Source organism: Heteronotia binoei, chromosome 4, assembly GCF_032191835.1.
Source record: "Heteronotia binoei isolate CCM8104 ecotype False Entrance Well chromosome 4, APGP_CSIRO_Hbin_v1, whole genome shotgun sequence".
Lineage (NCBI taxonomy): Eukaryota > Metazoa > Chordata > Lepidosauria > Squamata > Gekkonidae > Heteronotia > Heteronotia binoei.
This window is the reverse complement of record NC_083226.1, coordinates 167,847,862-167,865,135: the sequence shown is the minus strand read 5'-3', so window position 1 is coordinate 167,865,135 and position 17,274 is coordinate 167,847,862. Positions and strand designations below refer to the sequence as shown.

Genomic DNA, 17,274 nt, shown 5'->3' with positions numbered 1-17,274 from the left:
CTTCATGAGCTACTGCCATATGAACATATGGAGATATATGAAGCTGCCTTCTATTGAATTAGACCCTCGTGGTGCATCAAAGTCAGTATTATCTACTCAGACTGGCAGTGGCTCTCCAGGGTCTCAAGCTGAGGTTTTTCACGCCTACTTGCCTGGCCCCTTTTTAGTTGAAGATGCCGGGGATTGAACCTGGGACCTTCTGCTTACCAAGCAGATGCTCTACCACTGAGCCGCCACTGTCCCTCCCCTAAAAAGTTGTGAGCTACCGCATAGATTAGTTTGCTTTGGGGGCATTTTTCCTGAGCTAAGGCAAAAATGTGTGAGCCGGAGGTTAAAAAACTGTGAGCTCAGCTAGCTCACACTAACTCAGCTTAGAGGGAACACTGATCATAACCCACATGCGATGGCCAGCGATCGTATGTCGCTTGCTTAGCGACCTCCTCCCCCACTTCCCCAATTCAGTAAAACCACTGGACGCTAAGAAAGAAGAAAATGGGGGGGGGGGCTGTGAAAAGGAGGAAGATAAGAAGCAGCCCTCAGAGCTTAGAAGGGTTTTTGCTTTCCTTGATGTAAGGACTCACACATTTTTTCCATCTCACATTCGCCCTCTTCTTTCAGGTTGCACAACTTCTACGCTCACCTGCCTCTCCAGCAGGCTACTCTGCCTTTAAAAAAACCGACGAATGTGGAATGTCAAACTGTATTTCCTGGGTAGCGGGGAAGTGTGTAAAGATTTCAGAAATTGCTACCAGACATCAAGGAAGTCGGCTCTGGTTTTCATTTTGCAATTTTACTGAAAGACGACTGGATTCCTGAGCTGGCAAGTAGAGAATGAAACAAGTGTACCTAGGTTTGCTGTGTTGTGTGTAGGAGAACTGGACATTCATTGTATAAACTGGGAGAAAGAATGAAGACCAAAGCGCTACTCTTTGGATGCAACGCCTCAACACCCGCAGATGCCAAGGGTAGGGCTGGCAACTCTGGGTTGGAAAATTCCTGGAGATTTTGGGAGGATGGAGCCTTGGGAAGACAGAGTTTGGCCAGGAATGAGAGCTCAGCAGGGTATAATGCCACAGAGTTCCCCCTGCAAAGCACCCGTCTCTTCTGGGGGAACTGATCTCTCTTGTCTGGAGACCAGTTGTAATTCCAGGAGATCTCCAGGTCCTCCCCAGAGGCTGCTGGCAACCCAATGCGTCAATGAGAGACCCTGTCTTCTAATGAGAGCACCTGCTAATGCAGGGGTGTCGAACTCATTTGTTATGAGAGTTGGATGTGACATAAATGAGACCTTGAGGGGCCGAGCCATGTCGGGACGGGCCATGCGTGTACCTATTTAAGATTAGGTAGCCCCATGGTGCAGAGTGGTAAAGCTGCAGTACTGCACTCCGAGCCCTCTACTCACAACCTGAGTTCGATCCCAGTGGAAGTTGTTTCAGGTAGCCGACTCCAGGTCAACTCAGCTTTCCATCCTTCCAAGGTGTGTAAAATGAGTACTCAGCTTGCTGGGGGGAAAGTGTAGATGACTGGGGAAGGCAATGGCAAACCACCCCGTAAAAAGTCTGCCGTGAAAACATGAAAGCAACGTCACCCCAGAGTCGGAAACGACTGGTGCTTGCACAGGGGACTACCTTTACCTTTTTACCTTTAGCAGAGATATAAATTTTATAAAGAACACAGACAAAGGCAAATATATATTTTAAAACAACTTAAAACATGCTTCAAAAGTTAGCACTCATTGTCTTAAAGGTGCTTTCTTTGTATCTCTCCCATCAGATCCAGAGAACTGGGCAAAGGGAGCTCTGGCTCTTTCCTTCCTTCCCCAGGGACTGGGAGAGGCAGAGGAGCCTCAGCCAATAGAAGGAAGAGAGGCTTGGCTCAGTAGCTCTGCTGTGCAGCTGAGAAAGCCTGGCAAAGCAAGCTATTCCTCCCCCCTTCCTCCCCAAGTGAGGAGCCTCAGCCAATGGAGAAAACAGAGGTTTTGTTCTGTAGCTCCTGTGCAATTGAGCAAGCCTGGCAAAGCAAGCTGTGATGCAGAAGGAAGCAAGAGAGAGGGAGAAGGAAGCAGATGACAACCAGTTGCTCGGGGGTCTGATAGGAGCCCTCTGGGGGCCCGATTCGGCCCTCAAACTGCATGTTTTACACGCCTGGTCTAATGTTATTATGTGCCCTAATCAGTTCTTTTGAGTCCTCAATAGAGAGAAAGACAGGGTATAAACTTTAAAACAAACAAACAATGAAAGCTGAAATTCATGCTCAGAATACTCTCTCTTTCAAGTTCAAATCATACATAAGAACAGAGTGTGTGTGTGTGTGTGTATGTGGGGGTGTTGAGCAGGAACGCGGTTCCAGCTGGCTTGGCATCAAAGGGTGTGGCCTAAATATGCAAATAAGTTCCTGCTGGACTTTTCCTACAAAAAAAGCCCTGTGTGAAACAATGGTGTCATCAGGGGTGTGGCCTAATATGCAAATGAGATCCTGCTGGGCTATTTCTACAAAAAAAGAGAGCCCTGCATAAGAACATACCCAACTACAGTCTGGTGGATCAGACCAGTGGTCCATTTGGTTCAGCATACTGCTTCATACACTGGCCAACCAGTTGCACTGGAAGGCCAAACAAACAGGGCAGAGAGGCTGCTTCCCAGAACTGATATTTCACCTCGGATGCTGCTTCCCAGAACTGATATTTCAAGACATTCTGGTGCTGCCGATGCAAGTTCCCTTTAGTCACCATGGTCAGTAGCCACTGAGGGATCTCTCCTCCAACCATCTCCCCAATCCCCCTTTAAAGCCATGCGTACTTGTGGCCATCAGCATATCCAAAAGAGTGAATATCCACAGTTTAATAGCGCACTGGGTAAAGAAATATTTCCTTTGGTCTATCCTGAATCTATTTCTCGAGAGCTTCATTGGGTGCCCCACAGGAGACGGTGCCCCCCAGAAGTAGGGGGAAAAGCTCTCTCTATCCACTTTCTCTAATTCATACATCAGTGTGGTATAGTGGTCAAGAGCGGCAGCCTCTGATCTGCAGAGCCGGGTTCGATTCCCAACTCCTCCACATGAAGCCTGCTGGGTGACCTGGGGCCAGTCACAATTCTTGAATTCTCTTAAACCCCACCTGCCTCGCAAGGTGCCTGTTGTGGGGAGAGGAAGGGAAGGCCATTATAAACCACCTTCAGACTTCTTAGGACAGAGGAAAGTGGGGTATAAAAACCAGCTCTTCCTCTCATAAACCTGTCATGTTCCCCCCACCCAGACTCCCCTTTTTTCTAAACAAAAACTACTAAAGCTTTAGTTTCCTAAACTAAAACTAAAAGTACTAAGCTAAACTTTGCAGACTTTCCTCACAGGAAAGGTGCTCCGACCATTTCACATTTTGGTTCCCCCTTTTGTACTTCTATTAGCTCTGCAGTATTCTTTTTCAGACACGGCCATTAGAACGGCACACAGTGTTCAAAATGAGGCCCACCACAGCGCTACACAACACTGTACAACACAACGACGATATTGGATTTATATCCAAATATCAGAGTCTCAGCAGTTTACAATCTCCTTTACCTTCCCACCCCCAACAGACACCCTGTAAAGTGGGTGGGGCTGAGAGAGCTCTTACAGCAGCTGCCCTTTCCAGGACAACTCCTACGAGAGCTATGGCTGACCCAAGGCCATTCCAGCAGCTGCAAGTGGAGGAGTGGGGAATCAAACCCAGTTCTCCACGCACTTAACCACTACACCAAATTGGCTCTCTGGCATTACAATACGATCGAGCCCCGTGGCGCAGAGTGGTAAAGCTGCATAACTGCAGTCGGAACCCTCTGCTCACGACCTGAGTTCGATTCCAGCGGAAGCTGGTTCAGGTAGCCGGCTTGAGGTTGATTCAGCCTTCCATCCTTCCATCGGAAGCTGGTTCAGGTAGCTGGCTTGAGGTTGACTCAGCCTTCCATTCTTCCGAGGTCGGTCAAATGAGGACCCAGCTTGCTGGGGGGGAAATGTAGATGACTGGGGAAGGCAATGGCAAACCACATCGTAAAAGGTCTGCCGTGAAAACATTGTGAAAGCAGCGTTACCCCAGAGTCGAAAACGACTGGTGCTTGCACAGGGGACCTTTCCTTTCCTTTTCCATTACAATAGGGGCTATTTTTTCCCACTCCCTTTCCTAGTGTGGAATTTGCTTCTTCTATCGTTGAATTTAGGCTCTAATCACCTATTTTCAAGGGAGCCAGAAAAGTTGGAAGACGTCATGTTCGCTCTTTTGCCTTCACTACTGAGGAGCTTGAGCTGAATCTAGTGTCTGCATTTGCAACATAATTCTTTATTTGAAACTCGCATGCTTACTTAGCTTCTACTTTTGTTTTCTTGGGGGGGAGGGGAGAGGGAGAAGAAGAGATGCAAAAATAAATTTTAATGCAGTATCTGAAGCAACGTTTGTCAAGCACTGTGATTTACTAATCGAAGCAAACTAATTAACCAGGTGGATGTTTAACAGCAAATATTTGGAAGCTGTGACTCACACCATCTCCCCCCCCCCCCGCCCCTGACAAAGACAGCTAGAAAACCCGACCCCAAACTGTCCCCAAAGCGGCAGCCTATTTGAATAGCGTGCAGACTGTGAGAAAATGGGTTTGTCATCCCCAGTTTCATTTTTAGTGAACAAACACTGTCTGCTCCACCAAAACCACCGTCTCACCCAGTCACGTATGGACAGTCTCGACTGAGAGACATCCTGAGCGAAGGAAAGTGGGACTTTCGGCATGCACAACCTCAGACACCCTGGTGTGAAGCTGCAAGTGCAACGGAGAGTTTTGCGTGCTTTATCTCGCTCGCAGATGCCAAGATGACTGGGCCTATCCGTAGAACCATTCCCTGTCTCTGTCACAGCTCAGATCTGAGGAGACGCCAGGCCTGAGTAACAGGCCTGGAAAACGCCCCATCTACGCTGCCCCCCACGCTCCTCTGGGTCTCTTTGAAGCCTCCTGCAGACCCCCAGCTAAGCCCCACAAGGCGTTCTTCACAAATGAAAGCATACCAGCGCACAACTCCTGCACAGAGACGCACACAATTAACAGAAACACGAAACTGTGCAAGTGGGCGCTTAGACACGAAGGGCAAGGGGAGTCAAAAAGGCCTTTATAATGGAAGAGGCTGGAGTTGGCTCCTTATCCCCAGTTCCTTATTCATTCTTTATTCGTGAATTCAATCAAAAACACTAAGGAGAGTTTGAAAGTTCTGAGCCCCAAAATAAGGTCTAGACCCCCATATCTCATACACCCCCACACTCAGGGGACTCTGCCCTTCGAGAAGACCTGTGCTGCCTCATGGTCCAAAGAGAGGTTCTCATGCCAGCGGCTCCAAAGCAAGGTGCCCCCAGGACACTCAAACAGGCAGACACTGGGGCCAGGCTGTACCCCAAAACAATATTTGGACCACCCCAAGAGACACATCCCTACGCTCGGGGACACTGTCCCCTGCAAGAAGACATGCAGTGGTGCCCGGTCCAAACAATGGTTCCAGTGCCACAAGCTTCCATTTGAAGCGCCGCCACTTCGGCCTCCTTTATAATCATTGTGGACTGTTTATCCAAAGGCAGCTAAATCCTGCGCACAGCAAAACCGAACAAGATACAACTTTGTATTATGCAAATTTTGTGTCCGTGCTTAATTCGGCACGGTTCATTCCGAGTCAAGGTATGCTTTTCCCCCATGTAAACGGGAATGTTTTGGCAAGGAAAATAAAGGGGAGAGGGCCGCAGAGTCACGGAGCTATGCAGGGCATGGGAAGCTATCTATTTTGGAAATCCTGCACAAGTCTTAGCTCTGGAACATGATGAAAGGCTCAGGAACAGCTCAGAGGAAAAAGGCATGCTTTGTATGCATGACGTTCAAGTCCCAATGTGTGCAAGCTGCAATGAAAGGATCTCGGGACCGGGAAAGGTCTATCAATCATGGATGAACTTTTTTGAGCAGGAACGCACAGGAGCGCAGTTCCAGCCAACTTGGCACCAAGGGTTGTGGCATAATATGCAAACAGTTCCTACTGGACTTTTCCCACCAAAAAGCCCTATGTGAAACAATGGTGATAGTGTTGGGGGTTTCCCCCTCTGGCCAGCCGGTCTGCAACAAGGAGAAGCCCCCCCCCCCCCCAAACCAGTGGATCCCCCACTTGAATCTGGGGACTGGCAACCTTACTTGACGCTGCTTTGCTTAACAGGATTCGCTCTCAAGCAATCCCAAACCTGGTGTAAAGAGCCAGTTTGGTGTAGTGGTTACGTGAGCAGACTCTTATCTGGGAGAACCAGGTATGATTCCCGACTCCTCCACTTGCATCTCCTGGAATGGCCTTGGGTCAGCCATAGCTCTTGTAGGAGTTGTCCTTGAAAGGGCAGCTGCTGTAAGAGCTCTCTTAACCCCACCTACCTCACAGGGTGTCTCTTGTGGGGTAGGGGGAAGGTAAAGGAGATTGTGACCACTCTGAGACCCTGAGATTCACAGTATAGGGTGGGATATAAATCCAGTATCTTCTTACGTGGCCCTCAACTTATGCATGCTGAAGAGAGTTCATTTTTTAAAAAAGAAAGTCCTTTTTTTCTTTTTATAGTATCATCAGCTTGCTCAAAAGATGGCTAACATTTCTGTGCTAACATTCAGCAATGTGCCGCGCATGCCAAAACATGTAAGGGGAAATTAAATATGACTTCTAAAACGCAAATTTGCTTTAAGGAACTAAAATAATATAAGGGAGTAATTTAGCATCTACCAATGCATAAAGACAGTCAGATTACTAGTCTTTTGCTTCTCCACTTGGGGGGACTGAAATGAAGGGCTATTTATAAAGCACTTACTGCTTCGGCTATAATCAAATGTAATAACAAGCTAGAACAAAAAAAAAAAAATCTTTTTGTCGAAACCACCTTTGTAATAATGCTTTTTAATAACCCTCCTAATGGCCAAATTAGAAGGACCCCAACTGAAGTCATTCATCCCACATAAAACAAACATTGCTTTTTCTTCTTAGCTTTGTTTTACAAGCTATATCATTTCCAGATGATGCTCGAGGGATTTTTTAAAGTCTTCAAGAGTCAGATGCTCGAACGTGCAGCTGCTTTCTATTTACCATAGACAAATATAAGATGGATCTAAACAAGGGGCTTCATTGACTCCTTGATGGAGAATTAGCTCAGAGAGAGAGAGAGAGAAGGAAAGGAAGGAAGGGAATGAAAGAACTTAAGAAGTTGAGGCTCTTTGGATTTATTAGGACAAGAGGGAGGACACAGGATGACACCAGGCACTCTGGGCCTGCCGATCAGAGATTCAATAGGAAGGAAGGAAAGGTCCCCTGTGCAAGCACCAGTTGTTTCCGACTCTGGGGTGACGTTGCTTTCACAACGTTTTCACGGCAGACTTTTTACAGGGTGGTTTGCCATTGCCTTCCCCAGTCTTCTACACTCCCCCCCCCCCCCCCAGCAAGCTGGGTACTCATTTTACCAATCTCGGGAGGATGGAAGGCTGAGTCTACCTGGAGCCAGCTACCTGAACCAGCTTTCGCTGGGATCAAACTCAGGTTAGCAGAGGGCTCCAATTGCAGCTTTACTACTCTTCAAAGGAAAGGTCCTCTATGCAAGCACCAGTCGTTTCCGACTCTGGAGTGATGTTGCTTTCACAATGTTTTCACGGCAGACTTTTTACGGAGTGGTTTGCCATTGCCTTCCCCAGTCATCTACACTTTCACCCCAGCAAGCTGAGTACTCATTTTACCGACCTCGGAAGGATGGAAGGCTGAGTCAACCTCGAGCCAGCTACCTGAAAACCCAGCTTCCGCCGGGGATCGAACTCAGGTCATGATGAGCAGAGCTTAGGACTGTAGTACAGCAGCTTTAACACTCTGCGCCACGGGGGCTCTTAGAGAGATGCACTAACAACCCAACAAATCGCTCTCCGTGCTAAAATAGTAAAGCAACTGAAACCATATATATATATATATATATATATATATATATATATATATATATATATATATATCCATATCCACTATATTCAATATCAAATCCAAATCTCAATAATAATAATAATAGAAGAAATATTGAAATATACAAGTTATGAGAGACCATACAAAAACTATTCCACCCGAAAAACACTCTTATTCCTACTCTCTTAAATGATCCACGTCCTCATCAGTTTGCAGTCATAAATGCAGTTCGACGATCATAATGACTGGTCCTTAAATCGTTTCGAGTCTCAAAACTCTTCTTCTCGGGACTGTCTTCTTCCAGTGTGTAAGTAATGTCTGGAAACTACTAATATGTCTCACTGTATCTTACAGTCCCGAGAAGAAGAGTTGTCTCCCACAAAACTGGTTCCTGGTACCAAAAAGGTTGGGGCCTTCTGTTCTAGAACGTTCCACTTAAACTTTGCTTATGATCTTTACATGCCCATTTTGAGCAGGGGGACATACAAAACTAGGGTTCCAACCTCCAGGCGGTGGCTGGAGATCTGAAGAAGACAGTAGATTTATACCCCACCCTTCTCTCTGAATCAGAGTGGCTCACAATCTCCTTTATCTTCCTCCCCCACAACAGACACCCTGTGAGGTGGGTGGGGCTGAGAAAGCTCTCCCAGAAGCTGTCCTTTCAAGGACAGCTCCTGCGACAGCTATGGCTGACCCAAGGCCATTCCAGCAGCTTCAAGTGGAGGAGTGGGTAATCAAACCTGGTTCTCTCAGATAAGAGTCCGCACACTTAGCCACTACACCAAACCGTATCTGGGATTTCAATTATCTCCAAATGAGAGAGAGAGAGGGGGTCACCTGGAGAAAATAGCCGCTTTGGAAGGTGTACTCTATGACATTATGCCCCAGTGAAGTCCCTCCCCTCCCCAACCCCACCTTCCTATGGCTGCCAACCTCCAGATGAGGCCTGGAGATTTGCTTTTACAACTGATCTCCAGCTGCCAGAAATCAGCTCACCTGGAGAAAATGGCTGTTTTGAAGGGCTCTATGGCATTGTACCCTTCTGAGGCCCTTCCCCAAGCCCTGCTCTCTCCTGGATCCACCCCCCCTCCCCCAAGTCTTCAGGTATTTTCCAACACAGACCTGGCAACTCAGTTTTGTGTAGTGGTTAGGAGCGCGGACTCTTATCAGGGAGAACCGGGTTTGATTCCCCACTCCTCCACCTGCACCTGCTGGAATGGCCTTGGATCAGCCATAGCTTTCATAGGAGTTATCCTTGAAAGAGCAGCTGCTGTGAGAGCCCTCTCAGCCCCAACTACCTCACAAGGTGTCTGCTGTGTGTGTGTGTGGGGGGGGGGGGAGGTCAAGGAGATTGTGACCACTCTCAGACTATGAGTATAGGGCAGGGTATAAATCCAATATCTTCTTCTTCTTCTTCAATATGAAACCTTTAGCTAATACTCTAGCTAGCCCATCTCTTGGGCTAAACACTTCATACAACTGATGACCAGAAAAACGTGTTGCATTTTGGTACACATGGTCACACACCTCTTTATCCCCGGGAAGAAATGACATAAAGTTATGTTTTCAAGTGCTGCACAATCCCCATCAATGATAATCTCTTATGATGTAATCAAATAAGGTTTATTCATTAAATGAAGACGTTACAGTTCCAAGTTTGTGGCTTGGTGAACCTTAGAGCCCCTAGGCTCAGACATCCAATCACAGCCTTGTGTTCAGACCACCTCTTTTTTTCCCCCTACCAATGAGAATATCATCCCCCCGGTATGAGTTCTATCTGAAACAAGTTATTCTCAAAAGAGAAAGTCTCGGCCAGAGAAGCGACTGACCTTCAAATGCCTAGTCATACCACACATTCCCAGGGTGGAAAGTTACTTATGCACAGTTACAGACATAACACAGTAAATTAGCAGGCAAGCTCACTAAATAAAGCAAATCGCCACAGCTGCATCCGGCTGAAACAAAATGGATGTGCTCGTGGCAAGAAGAATTCTTGACATATGTAGGACTGCCAAGTCCCCAGCATTCTCCTACTGCTGAGGAACTACAATCACTATAGGAATCAATATATACCGGTAGCTACAATCACTACTGTCAGAGGAAAGTAAGATCCCGCCTGTTTTGAAGTTAACAGCACAACAAATGTTTTAAATTGTATTTTACTGTATCTTATTGTTTTAAACTTAAATTCTATTGTTTGAATTTGCTTGCTGGCCAACTTGAGTCCACTTGCAGAGAGGGCGGGTAAAAGTTGAAAATAATAATAATAATAATAAATAAATAATATTGTACCACAGAGTTTTCCCTTCCAAATTGCTAGAGTGTCTGGGAAGACTATAGAGTTTCCCCGGAAACGCCTAGAGTGGTCGCCGTGCTACGTCGGCACTTCCGGGTGACATCATCACGCTGATGACATCAGGGGAGATTCCCTACATTGAGCCAGCGGGTTGGGAACCTCTTCGGCGGGGAACCCCACCCGGACTGGGGACTTGGCAACCCTAGACATATGTGGTTTCCCCCTGAAAAACAGTTTAAAATGTATGTTAATGTATCTAACAAATGTTGGAAATGTACTTCCCATACTGGGACTTTTTATCATATGTCGTGGTCTTGCAATGTTGTTAAAAGCTATTGAAAGATGGTACAGGAAAATATTGAAAATGCAAATTAAATTTAATCCAGTGTTATTTTTTTATTGAACATTTATCCTAATGATTGCCCAAAAGAGGCAAAGCACCTGATGGCACATATTAATACAGCAGCAAGAATCTCGATTGCGCAAAAATGGAAACACCAGGAACTGCCTACTAAACAAGAACTGATTGGAAAAAATATTAGAGACAAAAGGTGTGACTGCTGTTCCAAATTCTCTTTCCTTTGGCATCTTCCCTATTCCAGTTTTTGTAGGATTCAAAGCCAAACTTCTCCAACAAACTTATAAGAAAGGCACTCCAGGCTAACTTACCTTAATACCTCCGTGAAAGCTGCTACCAGAATATTGCCAAAAGGGCACGTCATATTAAGAAATCTAAATCACTGCTGTTCCTAGTAGAGAAAGTCTGCATAGCCAGTTCAGCACTCTGTGGGTGCGTACACAAATATATCTTCAAAATTTTTGCTTTTTTGGCAGCTTACAAAAACTGGGTGAATGCACAGAGTTATTTTCATCCTCAGAGCTTATGGAATAAGGGGTGTGTGTGGAATACTCAAGGAAGAGAAAACCATTGCATATTTCAGAAGCAACTGGGAGTTATGTGTAAATAAATCCAGGCAAAGTTATTTCTTTTTAAGATGTAGGTTATAGGAAAGAAGTCTGAGTAAATTATAATGACATGTACTTGTGTCTAGGGCAGAAGTGGTCAAACTTGCTTAATATAAGAGCCACATCGAATAAATGTCAGATGTTTAAGAGCCACAAGACAGAACGTCAGATGTTTGAGAGTCGCAAGACAGGGAAGGCAAATAGATGGGGGAGGGAGGTGGAAGTGGAAAGAAAGCAACTTTAACTTTAAATGCATTTTCCAAGCTGCTAGCTGGCTTGGAGGAGTGATCTAAAGAGAGAAATGCCTTCTCCAAGCTAGGCAACTGTGCACTGGAGGCTTCAAGAGCCACAAAATATGTGTGAAAGAGCCACATATGGCTCCCAAGCCACCGTTTGGCCACCCCTGGTCTAGAATGTGTGCATACTGTTCAGTGTATGCACACTAGAGATCTCCCACTATTACAACGGATCCCCAGGCAATAGAGATTGGCTCCCCTGGAGAAAATGGCTCTTTGGAGAGTGGACCCTATGGCATTATATCCTTTTGAGGTCCCTCCCTTCCCCAAACTGCCCTCCCCATGAAACACCCCCCCCCCCCGCAAATACCCAGGTATTTCCCAACCTACAGCTGGCATCCCTATGCATGCTTATAATACAACTGCTCCATACATTGGGAGTACTACTATGCACTCATTAATTTTGTCTCAGAATTCTCTTCTATTAGCTCAAAGCAATTCATATGTTATGGATAGATAATGGCTGGAAGGCGAAAATACAAGCTGGCATCCAAAATATCCATTCTGAGCATGCCCAAGGGCTTGGAGTACACCTGGAGGAGTTTTTCGACCTTCCCCCTTAAACATTAAATGACCAAGTTGCACAAGAACATTTTCTGACTTTTCAAGGCCAACACGGTTTGGGACCAGATTATGTGCTTCCATACAAGCCTTCCAATGAGTTGTTGCTCAGGATACCTTCTCTGGAGGGGACCAGACAGTCATCCACTAGAGCAGTGGTCCCCAACCTTTTTGGCACCAGGGACCGGTTTTGTGGAAGGCAATTTTACCACAGACCGGGGGGTGGGGTGGGGGTGATGGTTTTGGGATGATACAATTGTGCACTTTATTTTGGTGTGGTGGTTAAGTGTGCGGACTCTTATCTAGGAGAACTGGGTTTGATTCCCACTCCTCTACTTGCAGCTGCTGGGATGGCCTTGGGTCAGCCAGAGCTCTTGCAGAGCTGTCTTTGAATGGGCAGCTTCTGGGAGAGCTCTCTCAGCCTCACCCACCTCACAGGGTGCCTGTTGTGGGGGAGGAAGGCAAGGGAGATTGTGACTATGAGATTCAGAGTGGAGGGCAGGATATAAATCCAATGTCTTATTATTATTAATTACTATTATTACTACTACCACTACATTATAATATACAACTCATGGCTCAGTTGCTAACATGTCACAGACCGGGACCTGTTCATGGACCAGGGGTTGGGGACCCCTGCACTAGAGGCAGGGCTTTTCTAGTGGTGACTCCAGCACTGCAGATCTCATTTGCCTCACTTGGGGGACAGGTGAAGATGCATTTGAAGGGTAATTTTAGAGTATTTTAAGGATAGAGGTTCCAGTGTAGAATTCAGCTGAAATGTATTGATCTAATTCAGTCAAAAATGAATGGAGGACCTGTAGGATATTTTCAGCGGTTATCCAGCTACTTGTAATAATATGGACATAAATTATTTTAGATTTTGTATCTGTCATGGATCAATTTTTCTTTGTGTTACTTTTTATTCAAAAGTGCTGAATTGCGCTGAATACTGTAATTTTAATTTCCTCAAATGGAGCAACTTTCCTTTGTGATCTATGCTACTTTTTATTTGAAAGTGCTGAATTGCGCTGAATACTATAATTTCAATTTCCTTAAATTTTGCCCTAAAAAAAAGAGAAAAGAATAAGGAATGAAAACTCTCTTTCTGCTGCTTGATCTGTCTGATGACAAGAGAGTATGATGTAGGAAGTTTGGCTTTATTTGTTATTCTTTTTATCTCGTAGAAGTGAACTGCCATGAAAACTTTTAAAGCTGTAAAGCAGTATACAAATATTGCAAAACACAAGATAGAAAACTGTTTTTGCAGTCTGAGGGGATGCTAGTGTTTGAGAGAACAAGCCCCAAAACAGCCACGGGTATGCAGGACTTAGGGCTGTGGCCCTTTGGATCGTAGCCAAAGTATTTCATTCCCTCCGTGTCCCACTCCCATGATCCTTTGCCCGCAGTGTTCTCCCCCGCCACACACACTTCTGGCGATCAAATGCTAGGGCTCCAAAATGGCAAGCTGTCAGACTCGGGTAAAATTGCTGTGAATAGCTGTGGTTTTTTATTTTGCCATCCGCAAGTATATTTTTTATTTTCTTAGTGAGTTTTCAGACATGATGTCATCAACTGAACTTCCTATATTTTGGTGTTTGGTGGTTGCTGGGTTTTTGTCAAACCCTTTGATAGACTTCTGCAGACTTAAGGGATGCGGCGGCGGCCGCTGCTGCTATTTTGACAAGTTCCCTAAAATGTTAAAAGCTCGCTACTCACATAATCTGGGAGCGGAGAGTCATCTGAAGAGAGGGAGCTTCTCAAGGACTGGGTGGCCTGCTCCAGAACTTTGTTGTGCTTTTTGGACAACAGCGAGAACAAACTGGGGAAACAAGAAGAACAAAAGAAAAACAGAAGAGTTAACAAACAAACAAGAATTCAAAACGAGGTTTTTTCTGTTCCTACGAAACTACATCGTCAGTTGAACTCTTCAAACTTGTAACCTTTCACAGGAAACCAATGTTCATCTAAAAAGGCACGTTTTGGAAACGGAGTTCTGCAAACAGGTTCATTTTGACAACAGAGCGTTTTCCTTTCAAATAGATAATAGAGCATTTTTGAAATCCTTAGCAAAGATGAAATGTTTTCACAACCAACGGCTACTGCTAAGAGCAGGTGCTGATATAACATTAAGAAGAAGGCTGCACATTTATACCCCACCCTTCTCTCTGAATCAGAGTCTCAGAGGGCTTACAATCTCCTTTATCTCCTTCCCCCACAACAGACACCCTGTGAGGTGGGTGGGGCTGAGAGGGCTCTCCCAGAAGCTGCCCTTTCCTCCTACAGAGCTATGGCTAACCCAAGGCCATTCTAGCAGCTAGTGGAGAAGTGGGAAATCAAACCCAGTTCTCCCAGATAAGAGTCTGCACACTTAACCACTGCACCAAACTGGCTCTCAGCTCTTAACAGAGAACGATCAGTCTGTGGGATCCTCTGCCCCTCTCATATGAAATTCATATCACCCTTTTGGACCACATGCTGACTTAACGCTAATCAATATTAACCATAAGTCTGAGAGTGCTCTGAACTCAGCATTTGGAGCCAAGATTAATGCTCATTCTTCTGATGACAAGAGGTTTGAAAGGTTCCCAACCATAGCTGAGAGTCCCTCAGGAGCCCTGATGTTTGTGCCCCAACCTTTAGGGGTTAGAGGCCACCAGAGACTGGGCCTTTTCTGTGGTGGTACCTTTATGCTAGAACCCCTCGTCCCACTTTACTGGCAATTATTTACTGTTGAGACTGGAACCTAACCTAGCAGTCTGTGCACCTAGAAATGTGGGATATTAATATTTTAAAGGTAAAGGTAGTCCCCTGTCCAAGCACCAATCATTTCCAACTCTGGGATGATGTCACATCATGACGTTTTCACAGCAGACTTTTTACGGAGTGGTTTGCCATTGCCTTCCCCAGTCATCTACACTTTCCCCCCAGCAAGCTGGGTCTTCATTTTACCGACCTCGGAAGGATGGAAGGCTGAGTCAACCTGGAGCTGGCTACCTGAACCCAGCTTCCACCGGGATCGAACTCAAGTCATGAGCAGAGAGCTCAGACTGCAGTACTGTAGCTTTACCACTCCGTGCCACGGGGCTCTTCCAAAGGTAAAGGCAGTCTCCTGTGCAAGCACCAGTCATTTCTGATTCCGGAGTGACGTCGCATCACGACATTTTCACGGCAGACTTTTTACAGGTCGGTTTGCCATTGCCTTCCCCAGTCATCTACACTTTTTATTTTAGTCAATACATAAAGGAGCACTGGCCTGTAATATTTATATCTGTACTGACCAATAAACGTTCTGTGATTAAAAAAAGGAGCTTCCATCAGTGGAAGAGAGCTGAATAACAAGTGCAGATGGAGCTTGTAGAAAGACTGCTTTCGGTTGATCTTCGTGAATGTAACAGGGTTACATGGATAGTGGATAGTCCCTTCGTTAAGTCTGACCTAACACAAAAACAAGGATGCTTGAAGAAAAGTAGCACTGCAGTAAGAGTTCCAAAGGTACACGCACACTGCACACAGACAATATATTGTCATTTGGGGGTGGGGGTGGGGGTGGCAGCCTTGAAAAACTAAAGTCCTTCGTAAAACATCCCCCTCCCCTCGGGGAAGTAGTCTATAGAGTTTCCCAGGAGGCTCATGGTACAGCAGGACTGGAAGATATATATATGAAACATATCGAGAGTTGTTAAGATCCAGGTGGGCAGCTGTGTTGGTCTGAAGCAGCAGAACAAAGTAGGAGTCGAGTAGCACCTTTAAGACCAACAAAGTTTTATTCAGAATGGAAGCCTTCGTATGCAGGCAGACTTCTTCCGACGAGGGAATGGGGGACAGTGAGCAGAATTACATATAGCTGGTGGGCAGTGATAGTTAGGGGAGGGACGGTGGCTCAGTGGTAGTGCATCTGCTTGGTAAGCAGGACATCCCAGGTTCAATCCCCGGCATCCCCAACTAAAAAGGGTCCAGGCAAATAGGCATGAAAAACCTCAGCTTGAGACCCTGGAGAGCCACTGCCAGTCTGAGAAGACAATACTGACTTTGATGGACCAAAGGTCTGATTCAGTATAAGGCAGCTTCATATGTTCATACAAACTTAGGACCCAATGGTAAAATAGGGTAATGAACAAACTGAAAGACCATTTGGGTCTGGAGAGTATTTGTTTGGGAAACCAATAAAAGGTAATAAAAGTAGCCTGTTAATTGCTCTTGCTACAAGTCGACGTAAATATAGAGAGTTGTGCTTTTCTTCTTTTCCTCGCTAGCTTAGCTGTGGTCAAAGATTTGGCAAGGCTACCAGGGGCTGCCTAAAGGTGCTTTTTGGGAGCTTGGCTGTTGCAGCGCTTATCGATTTAAAATATTTATACCCTTCCTGATTTCCTTGGACTCGAGGCAGCTACACAATGCTTGGCACGTCGCAAACAAACAAACAGACAACATAACCGTAAATCAGCAAGATTAAAAAGACCAACAAGAGACAAGATAAAATCAGAACAGCCAGCTTCCCAAAAGAATTTACTGTCCACCAAATATTTTCCGGAATGTGAAAAGTTGAAGGTGCCTTCTGCTTCCAACTTTGGTAAGCGATTCCAAAAAGTGGAGCCCCAAGGTGGAAAAATCCACAACTGGACTGTTTCCAGATAGTCAGTTGGGGGGGGGGGCACCTAAAGGCTACCTAAAGCCAGTTTAGTGCAGTGGCTAAGTGTGCGGACTCTTATCTAGGAGAACCAGGTTTGATTCCCCACTCCTCCACTTGCAGCTGCTGGAATGGCCTTGGGTCAGCCATAGCTCTCATAGGAGTTGTCCTTGAAAGGGCAGCTTCTGTGAGAGCTCTCTCAGCCCCGCCCACCTCACAGGGTGTCTGTTGTGGGGGAAGGAGATAAAGGAGATTTAGCAAACAAAAAAAGAACTTGAAAAGCAGGCCACGATCCTTCATATTAATTGCTGGTGTGAGTGGGAACAGGAACATGTGAAGAGAAGCAAACAAAGAAAGCATTTCAATGTACACACACACATGCACAAGCATAATACATCCATCCGCTGGCTGGAACTACAATTCATACTAGCATGGTTGCATAAATTTTTTCCATCTTCAAAACCCACCACGATCTTTTAAAGGAAAAGACTAGGGGGCCCAAGTGACCCAATAATCAGATTTACATTGCCTTCAATTTATATGGAAATTAATCTTATTTCCACAGAGGA

The 17,274-nt window shown here is 45.7% G+C and overlaps 2 protein-coding genes across 2 annotated transcripts in view; both read right to left on the bottom strand.

Annotated features, from left to right (window-relative positions):
* Nucleotides 1-17,274, bottom strand: part of RPL17 (ribosomal protein L17) — a 456,550-nt gene that overhangs the window by 84,335 nt on the left and 354,941 nt on the right. The window lies entirely within an intron of this gene.
* DYM (dymeclin) overlaps nucleotides 1-17,274 on the bottom strand; it is a 421,761-nt gene that overhangs the window by 99,409 nt on the left and 305,078 nt on the right. Inside the window, exon 15 of the mRNA XM_060236187.1 lies at nucleotides 13,798-13,900. Coding sequence (XP_060092170.1) covers nucleotides 13,798-13,900 — 103 coding nt within the window. The remainder of the gene's footprint in view (nucleotides 1-13,797; nucleotides 13,901-17,274) is intronic.